The sequence below is a fragment of the Stenella coeruleoalba genome (genome assembly GCF_951394435.1).
Source record: "Stenella coeruleoalba genome assembly, chromosome: 18".
Taxonomy (NCBI): domain Eukaryota; kingdom Metazoa; phylum Chordata; class Mammalia; order Artiodactyla; family Delphinidae; genus Stenella; species Stenella coeruleoalba.
This window is the reverse complement of record NC_137164.1, coordinates 69702128-69711451: the sequence shown is the minus strand read 5'-3', so window position 1 is coordinate 69711451 and position 9324 is coordinate 69702128. Positions and strand designations below refer to the sequence as shown.

The following is a 9324-nucleotide window of genomic DNA, read 5'->3' as shown; positions in this document are numbered from 1 at the left end:
AAATGGTTGAAAAAAATCAAAAGAATAATAATGATGATGATGATGACATGTGAAACTCATCTGAAATTGAAGTTTTGGTGTCCGCAAATAATGTTTTGTATTACTCTCCTATTGCTGCTGTGACAAAATACCACAAATTTAGTGGTTTAAAACAACACAAATTTATTCTCTTATAGTTCTGGATTTTAGAGTTTGAAATCAGTGTTTCTGGGATAATGTCAAGGTGTTCATGGGGCTGGGTCCCTCCTGAGGCAGAGGGCAGGATGCCTTTTCTGGCTTCTAGGGCCGCATTTCTTACATTTCGTGTCTTGTGGCCCCTTCCTGCATCTTCCCAGCCAGCAGCTTAGTGTCTTCAAATCTCTCACCGCTTCTGTCCTCACACTGCTTTCTCTCTCCCTGAGTGTTATAACAGTGTTATTCATAATAGTCAAATAGTGGAAAGAATCCAAATACCCATCTACTGGCAAATGGATAAACAAAATGTGGTTTACCCATAAAACTGAATACTATTCAGCAATAAAAAGAAATGAGTTATAAGAGGGAATAAAGTACTATTACATGCTACAGTATGGATGAATCTTGAAAACATGATTCTGAGTGAAAGAAGCTAGCCATAAAAAGACCACATATTGTAGGAAATGCCCAGAAAAGGAAAATCTACAGACAGAAAGTAGGTTAGTGGTAGTCCGGGTTTAAGGGTAGAAGGCAATGAGCACAGTGTTCTTTTGGGGGTGATGTAAATGTTCTTAGATTATGCTGATAGCTGCCAATGGTTATAAACTTACCGAAAACCACTGAAAGGTACTCTTAAAGTGAGTGGCTTTTATGGCACGCAGATAAAGCCGTTTTTTAAAATCTGAGCTAGAAAATTAGGAGACATGTAGAGAAACGTTCATTAAGCCTCTGTAATGCGCGAAAACTCTTGAGATAAATGACCATCAGTGGTTTTCTGCATTGTGTCTCCTTACTTGTGCTGCGACAGAAAAGAGGGTGCTTCCTAACTGCCCTGGGCTTGGGGAAGATTCATTCATCCGAGACGTATTGATTTGCCAGGAATTCTTCCATAAGCGGGAGATTCAAGACGAAATAACAACGACAATAAAGACCCCTGCCTTCGGTCCGGGAAGGAGACAAATTCACAGTCCGTTCGGTGACCGGGGTGGAAGGATGATATGTGGAAGGTCTTTGGTGGGAGGACCAAGGTGCGCGTGAGGCGCTTAGAAAAGGCCTCACTGAGAAAATGACAAGTTGAGCGAAGACCCCAAGGAGTTGCACCGGTAGCCACTAGATCTCTCCGAGAGGAGGGAAGACCAGGACAGAAGCCCTGTCGTGAGGCCTCGCCTGGTGGGTTTGGGTGTGAGGGGAGTGAAGAGGCCCGGGCGTCTAGAGCTGAAGGAGCCGGGGAAACGAGATGAGTAGGAAACGGGTAAGAGAGGAAGCGACCGATCGTATGAAACCTTCTGATTACGGGCGAGACGGGAAGCCTTTGCAAAAAGCGTTGAGATGAAGGCTCACCTTTCAATGGGGTCCAGCTGGCCACTGCGTCGATAAGTAGCGGAAAGGTGGCGGGCGGGCGTGGGAACGAGAGGCCCTTTGGCCGACTCTTTCAATAATCCGGGCAAAGACGGTGGTGGGGCTCCGGCGGGTCTGGTGTTAGCGTGAAAAGTGGTTGGATTCTGTACATATTTGCCAGTCGAACAAGCGGGGTCGCTGGATTGACTGCGGGTTGTGTGAAAAAGAGAACAATCAGAGCTGACCCCGAGTTTTTTGGCCCGTGCAACTGCTGGAATGGAGTGGCTGGGACGGGGAAGGGTCCTGAGTGGACGCAGTCGGGACTGAGGCAGCGACAGGTGGCGGCACATCAGCGTCCCCCGCGTCGGAGAGCGGACACCACCGCCGCCGCGCCCCGCCGACAACGGCGGGAAAACTCCCGCTCCCAGCGTGCCCCGCGCGCCGGCTCGCGCGCCCGTGTGGGGGCGGGGTCTGCGTGCGCATGCGCCGTAGCGGGACGCACTGGCGGGTGCGGCGAGGCGGTCCCTTCGAGTTCGAGTGTGGAAGTTCGCTCCCTGAAGAGAGTGAGGGAGGTTAGGTGCTCCCGGTCACTTTCCCGTCCCTGGTAAGTGCGGCGGCGGCGGTGGCGGTTCGGGCCGCCAGATAGGGGACGGCTTCCGAGGGGCCCGGGGGCTTCCTGCGGCCCCGCGTGAGGCGTCTCGGGCTCATGGCCGTAGCCCCTCAGGGGCTGTTGGGAGGCTCCGTGAGGCGTGAGGCGTCGGTTCAGTCCCGCGGGCCGCGGCCGCTGGGGCTCCGGCCGGCCGGTCAGGAGGCGGCGTGAGGGCACGGTGCGGGCGGGGAGAGCCGAGCGGCTCCGGCCTGGGTCCCGCGAGCCGGGCATCGGCGGTCTCCGAGCGGGGAGGGTCGCCGGGGCCCCGGCGCCGGCGGGCGGAATCGGACGGTCGTCTGGCGCCTTTGCGTCCCGAGCTCCGGGAGTGCCGGCTCTCTGATCGCTCGTTGTTGACGCGGCCAGGTTATCGACCTCACCCCCGCCCCCCCGAGGACTTGAACTCGCAAGGCTGGCGTCTAGCCCCGCGATTTCCAGCGTCCCGCTTCGACGCGGTGGATGAGGCGCGGGCGTTTTGCCCGTGGACGGCTACGGGAGGGGTGGCATCTGACCCCCGGCATCAGATGTGATCGCCGTCGCCTCGTGGGCGTGAAAACGCTCGCGACGTGGGCACGCGACTCCATGCGATGAACCTTCGCAGCCTCCCCGAGGTTGGTTGGTGGCGTCGGCCGCCTTTGCAGCTGAGACGCTGCCCCGTCTGACCCCCAGAGCCCGGCATGCTGCAGCCTGGACGGTCTAGGCCAGGTTGGCGTTACATCCTGCAGCTGTTTCGCTGTTTCCCGAGTAGCCCAGCTTGCGCGCACCGTTGCGGGAGGACAGACTGTGCGTGCACCGTGAAGTCTGGAAGGGAGGGGCGTTTTCCAGAAAAAGGGCAGCGGCAGCGCAAAAAGCCAAACGCCCACGGCCGGCAGACGGATAGCAGAGCACTCTAGGTTAAGAGGGTGGGTTGAATACGTGTGTACCTAATTTTCCCCCCTCCTGAAATCTCACTAAAAGTACAGCAAAGGGATTTTCAAAAAGGCGCACACCCACAAGGATGAAGAAAATGCGACAGGAAACAACAGCAATAAGATACTGGGCTCCAGAAAGCCCAAGCCTTAGCAGATCAGCTTAATTCTAAACCAGCAGCAGGGAGTGCTGGGGGAACAGTTCTACGTCAGAAACAGAGTCTCCGAAATGTGCAGAAGGTGGCAGCGAAAGGAATGGCGCTGGGGATGGATGTGGAGGGCTGTACCTCGATGAAACGCGCCGGAGAAGTAGGTAGACCGCCGGCGCTCTCTCCCCGTGTCACATCGTTGGATTCTGCTTCTCTCCCATTAGAAGACTGGAGGCTGGTCTCTTGAGAACGTAAAGCAGGATCTTTGAACCAGGGGACCCCGGGCACAGTTACTAGGCTCCCTTTATGAAAACAGGGACAATGAAGATTGAAGTCCATCATCCCCCAGTTTAAACCCCAGAACTTTCTGCAGCCAGTCTGATACCCTTCAGGCTCAAATATGAGAATTCTGCACGCGCGCGCGCACACACACACACACACACACACACACACACACACACACATAAAGGGAAAGATATACACAGTAAGTTAGTCACAGTGGTTGCTTCTGGGAAGGGAAAGGAACATTGTGGCTGGGGGAAAAATGGGAGGAGACTTAACTACTGTTAACTGTTTTAAAATTGTGTACCATGTGCGTATATTACCTATTCAAAAATGAAATGTATTTCTTAAAAAATAATTGTAAGTGAATACACCCTTTGACACAGGAATTTCTCTTACAGATATGTCTACACACATGTGAAAATAATGTTAAGTACAGTGCCACTCATTGCAATATGGTTTTAGCAAAAGATTGGAAACAATCTCATTTTAATTGATAGATGGTAAAATAATGTACAACCCTTCCTTGGAATATTCTATAGCCATAAAAAAAACAAGAAGCTTGTTGTATAAGGAAATGAGTAATCACCAAGATACATATGGGGGGGGGTTCAGAAAAGTAGGTCACCAGTTTATAAAAAGAAAAAGGAGATGTGTGTGTCTGTAGGTATATATATAAAATATCTGAAAGATAGCAGAATATTGGTTGCCTTTGAAGAGAGGATCTGGATGGTAAGGCAAAAGTGGAATGAGGAAGAGTTTCCACTGTATATTTTTGTACCTTTTTAACTTTGGACCATGTTATTATCTATTCAGTGAATGAATTAGTAAATGTTAATGGGAAAAAAGATGAACAATGGAGATTCTGACGTTGATGATATCCTGAACAATAAAAGATCTCATACTATAGGAAGGAATGCTGCATAACAACCCTGAAATCTCTGGCTCCCGGCATTTCATGCTATTGGTTCTTCAGGTAGACACTTCATGGTTCTTCAGTGGTTTAGATGTTGGTTGGACTAGGCTGGACTCCAGACTTTAGTTTTGGGTTCTGGTCTGCTCCATGTGTCTTCATTCTGGAACCCAGGCTAAAAAAAGCAAAAATACATGAAGCATGTTTTTCTCAGGGCTGAAGGCAAGAGTTCAAGAGCACTTCTGGAAATTTGCCATGCCTCAGCTCAGAAGTGGCACATTGAGACATATTGTGTTGATTAAAGCAAGTCACATAGCCAAGCCCAAAGGCAATAGGGTGGAGATTTACACTCTGCCTACTGGGAGGCTCTGCAGAGTCTCAGGACAAAGGGTGTGGATGTGTACTTCCATTGCAGGGTCGGAGGAAGAGCTGGGAATGATAAAGACGAAGAAAATGGGTTAATAGAAAGATGCTGTGAAATTAAGTTGAAGATGGTTGAGAATAAAGATGCTTAGGGAAAAAAATACATATATATATATTTTTTACAGCATTACCAAGATACAGCATCCTACTTTGATATGAATTTTCTTAAGGCATCCATGTGAAGATATCACACTGGCTTTATCTTAAATAACATCTGCCAGCCCCACACCTGGTCCTATAACAAACTTTGAGTGACCTTAGGAATGAAAATAAATAATGTGCTTGTAAAGACATCAGTTCTTAGAGAAGTAGTTCTAAATGTTTACTTTAGCTACTGAGTGTGTTCATTCATAGTTCTTGTGTCTGCCAACCCACCTTTCACAACAGAATCTTCTTTTCAGGGAGATGTCCTTTGCTTCTCAGATGTAATGCACTTTAAGTTTGTTATTCAACAGTGAAAATGAGTCATACAGAGGTAATACATATTTTCATACATTCTGCATCTTCAAGGTTCCTTTTTTTTTTTTTTGTAGTCATATGGCTCCAGAGTAATTTTCTTATTTTCATCTTGTACTGTGAGAGACAGCATAGCATTAGTGGTTAAGAGTGAGGACTTTGGAGCAGACTGCCTGAGTTTGGATCCTAGCTAATTGGATATATAACCTTGGGCACATTATGTAAGCTACTGTGCCTCAGTTTTCTCAGCTATAAAATGGAGATAGTAACAGTACTTGCCTCTTAGAATTCTTAGGAATGTTAAATGATTTAATACATATAAAGCAGTTATAATAGTACCTGACACAATAAGTATTTCTTAAGTATTAGTTATTATTAATATCATTGCTTTTTATTTGGAGGCTGTGACTTGAATCATGGGTCTTGCAGAACAAGCATATATAGTTATTCATTTGTCTGAATAGGCAAGGAAGTAATTTTTGATCCATTTATTCTCTTGAATTCCAGGTTAAATTAAAAATACCTTTTGGAAATAAATTACTAGATGCTGTTTGTTTGGTACCTAACAAGAGCTTAACATATGGAATAATTCTTACACATGGAGCATCAGGAGATATGAATCTTCCTCATTTGATGTCACTGGCATCCCATCTTGCATCTCATGGTTTTTTTAGCCTGAGATTTACCTGTAAAGGCCTTAATATTGTACATAGAATTAAGGCATATAAATCAGTTTTGGTAAGAAAATTTCTTTATATTTACTTATGACAGAATTCTGTTTTTAAAATTCATAATAAATTTAAGACATTTTATTAGCAGTCGTTTGATTTAATTTAAAAATCCTTTAATGAGTATTCTTAGAAACTCAGCAGTGTATGAAGGCTGTGTAATGGTCAGATTTCTCTTTTTTGCCATCAGTTAGTTTCCATGGGGATGAGTGCTTACATCATAAATGTTTCTCCGTGATACTGCCAAAGAATCTACTTATGATGTAATTTACATATTGAAATTTAGGATATATAGTTCTAGGTATTTTGCCTTGTATACTATGAATGTACAAATAATACGTGATTTCTCTATTAGAAACTATAAAATCCCTGGATAAAACAAATCTGAAATTTCTTTTAATCCAGATTACTTCAAGCTTACTGAGTTTTTCAGAGCTTTAAATTAGATGTTAGTATTATCACATTTTGTATTAGTTGGAAGCTTTTACTGGCTTTTCTTCCCTCCACGATTTGTTCTTTAAAAATATTTTAGTACTTGAATTTGTTTTAGACAGTGTTTTTTTCCCACTTATTTGCCTGTATTACCCAGTTTATGATTTGACAGTGAAGGCATGACCAGAGAGCAAAGAACTGATTACCTCTTCCAAGAAGAATCCCTTGAAGTTTCTTGTTTTTGCAAAAATTTTCATACATTTCGTAATGATGAGAAAATATATGTTGGTTTTCCAGTGGAATATTTCATGGGAGAAGAATTGATAATTTTTTGGTCGATTTTTCTAGAATTACCTAAAGACCTCAGGAGAATACAAACTTGCAGGTGTTTTCCTTGGAGGTAAGTTTTCAATACTTGTGAATACTTGTTCTAAAGTCTACTCATATTAATATAGGAATAGGTAATCGAGAATTAAAATTAATGACAGGAAGAGACTTAAGGATTTTTTGTTTTGTTTCGGTAAGTCACTTCCTTGTGTAACACCAAGATACTTTAATATTTAAATCTAATTTAAACCTCATATATATGTGTTATAACCTGAAGAGGTCTCCTTTTATTTATATCCCTGAATCACCCCCTCTCAAATGATTCCTTCACAAGGACTGTCTTCACCACTTCAAGTATTCTTTTGGAAAATAATTCCTTTTTTTTTTTTTTTAAGATTTGACTTAGGATCAGTTTTTAGCTATTCACAAGTCTCTGGGTATTGCAGCCTTTTAATTGGCACCTGTTGTAGTTAATATTTATTGATAAGCAATATGATGGATGAACAGTGAATGAAATCTGACTTGCCACATTATCATCACCACTACTTTATGTGAATGTTTATATTTCAAACTGAACTTAATTTTAATTGGTTTTAGGTCGTTCAATGGGCTCAAGAGCAGCTGCTTCTGTAATGTGTCATACTGAGCCAGATGATGCTGATGATTTTGTTCGAGGTCTCATTTGTATTTCCTATCCACTGCACCATCCAAAGCAGCAGCATAAACTTAGAGATGAAGATCTCTTTCGTATAAAAGATCCTGTACTGTTTGTGTCAGGCTCAGCAGATGAAATGTGTGAAAAGGTGAATTATAACTTGATATTTGTGTGAATGAGAGAGAAAGAATGAAAGAAACATCTTGGGAACAAGATATTACCTGCAACATTCAGTCTCTTTAAAAAGATGCTGATTTTAGGGACTTCCCCGGTGGTCCAGTGGTTAAGACTCTGCGCTTCCAATGCCGGGGGTGCAGGTTTGATCCCTGGTTGGGGAACTAAGGTCCCACATGCTGTGGCCAAAAGTAAATAAATAAATAAATAAATAATTTTTAAAAAGATGCTGATTTTACTAATGCTAGTTTTTTTCCTTAGTTAACCCTGTTGCTTTGGAGAACCTAAAAATATAAGCATACTGACAATATTCATCCCCCTGTAAAGAGTGTTGGTAAATGGATTAACTCTCACGTAGAAAATGAAGGATTAATATCTGAATCTTGTGAATTTCGGATTACTAGACTGTACGTTTGGTTTATCATTTCAACATTTAAGCAGATCTTTTCAATTTGTTATAAAGTTGACTCTTGAAAAAAAAGTAACTTGTACATATTACAAAATTTTAGTGTATTTCCCAGAGCATATAAATAATTTCCTTGGGGAAAACATTTTTTAAGAGAATTTTTTTGGCTCTAGTTTACTTAATGACTTTTTAGCATCAGTAATGAATGCCTAATCTGTTCTGTTGTGTTGCTGTATGCTGTATCTGAAAAACATGGACTGCCACTTCTTGCACGTTCCATTGCCTCAAAAGTTAGCTGTAGACTAGGTTTTAATATTTAGTGAATGGATGCCAGTATAGGTGTGGTGGGAGAGAGGAAATCTTTACTGAACACCAGTAGAACATTAGTCTAGTATCCTCTTCTTTTTTCCCTTTAGAACTTGTTGGAGAAAGTGGCACAGAAAATGCAAGCTCCTAATAAAATCCACTGGATTGAGAAAGCAAGTCATTCCATGGCAGTGAAAGGACGGTCAACAAATGATGTTTTCAAAGAAATAAATACACAGATTTTGTTTTGGATCCAGGAAATCACTGAAATGGACAAGAAATAATTGTCTGTAGTTACAAGCTATGTTATTTTGAATACAAATACAGTTAATTTGTTAAAGAACAACATACCTCTCGGCATTATGAGATACATTTCAGACTAATTTAATGTCCTTTAATGTTCTCCCATTTTTAAAACGCATTTTAATTATGAAATTAATGCCCTTTACAAAGTGTCTTTTGAAAGCACTGTTATAGTTGTATAAAGATGATGTACAAATATTGAAGGTGGTCTAAATATAATTTATTTTCTTTAATATAGTTAAGTTTTGAAAAATTAAACATTGAATTTTGTTACAACAGAACTTTTGTCTTATTGCTGCGCAACTGAGAAAGTACTCTTAATTTTGCAGAGCAGTGTCATCTTTATGAAAGGAAAACAACACTTTAGTAAATTTAGTCAGTTTTATAGAATGTATACATCTATTAACCTAATCTTTTAATAAATTTCAAGGGATGGATGAAGATACATTTTCAAATATGGGGACTCTGAACATTGTTTTTAGAATAAAGTAACAACTTTCATTCATTAAATGTTTACTGAAGGCCTGTTATAGGCAAAGCCTCATTAGGTTTGCAATGATGAGTAAACACTTGGAGTTTGGTATAGTGGGGGAACTTGATGTCTAAAGCTCTCTGATTAAGGGAAGAATGAAATAAGGAGTAAATAGTGGGACTAACATCTGTGCTGTATCTAGGCAGAGTTCGGGCACTTAATTTTGCCTTGA

At 42.3% G+C, this 9324-nt stretch overlaps 1 protein-coding gene across 1 annotated transcript; it reads left to right on the top strand.

Moving 5' to 3' along the window:
* Positions 1-1917: 1917 nt before the first annotated feature.
* TEX30 (testis expressed 30) lies at positions 1918-8824 on the top strand. Its single transcript, XM_079903069.1, has 6 exons — positions 1918-2116; positions 5235-5308; positions 5797-6027; positions 6798-6849; positions 7374-7579; positions 8428-8824. The coding sequence occupies exons 2-6, from the start codon at positions 5294-5296 to the stop codon at positions 8599-8601; spliced, it is 678 nt and encodes a 225-aa protein (XP_079759195.1). The 5' UTR covers positions 1918-2116; positions 5235-5293; the 3' UTR covers positions 8602-8824.
* The last annotated feature ends 500 nt before the right edge of the window (positions 8825-9324 follow it).

Coding starts and splice junctions, on each gene's coding strand:
- TEX30 (XM_079903069.1), top strand. Junction 6,028..6,797: donor AGGCATATAAATCAGTTTTG/GTAAGAAAATTT, acceptor CGATTTTTCTAG/AATTACCTAAAGACCTCAGG. Junction 6,850..7,373: donor TGCAGGTGTTTTCCTTGGAG/GTAAGTTTTCAA, acceptor AATTGGTTTTAG/GTCGTTCAATGGGCTCAAGA.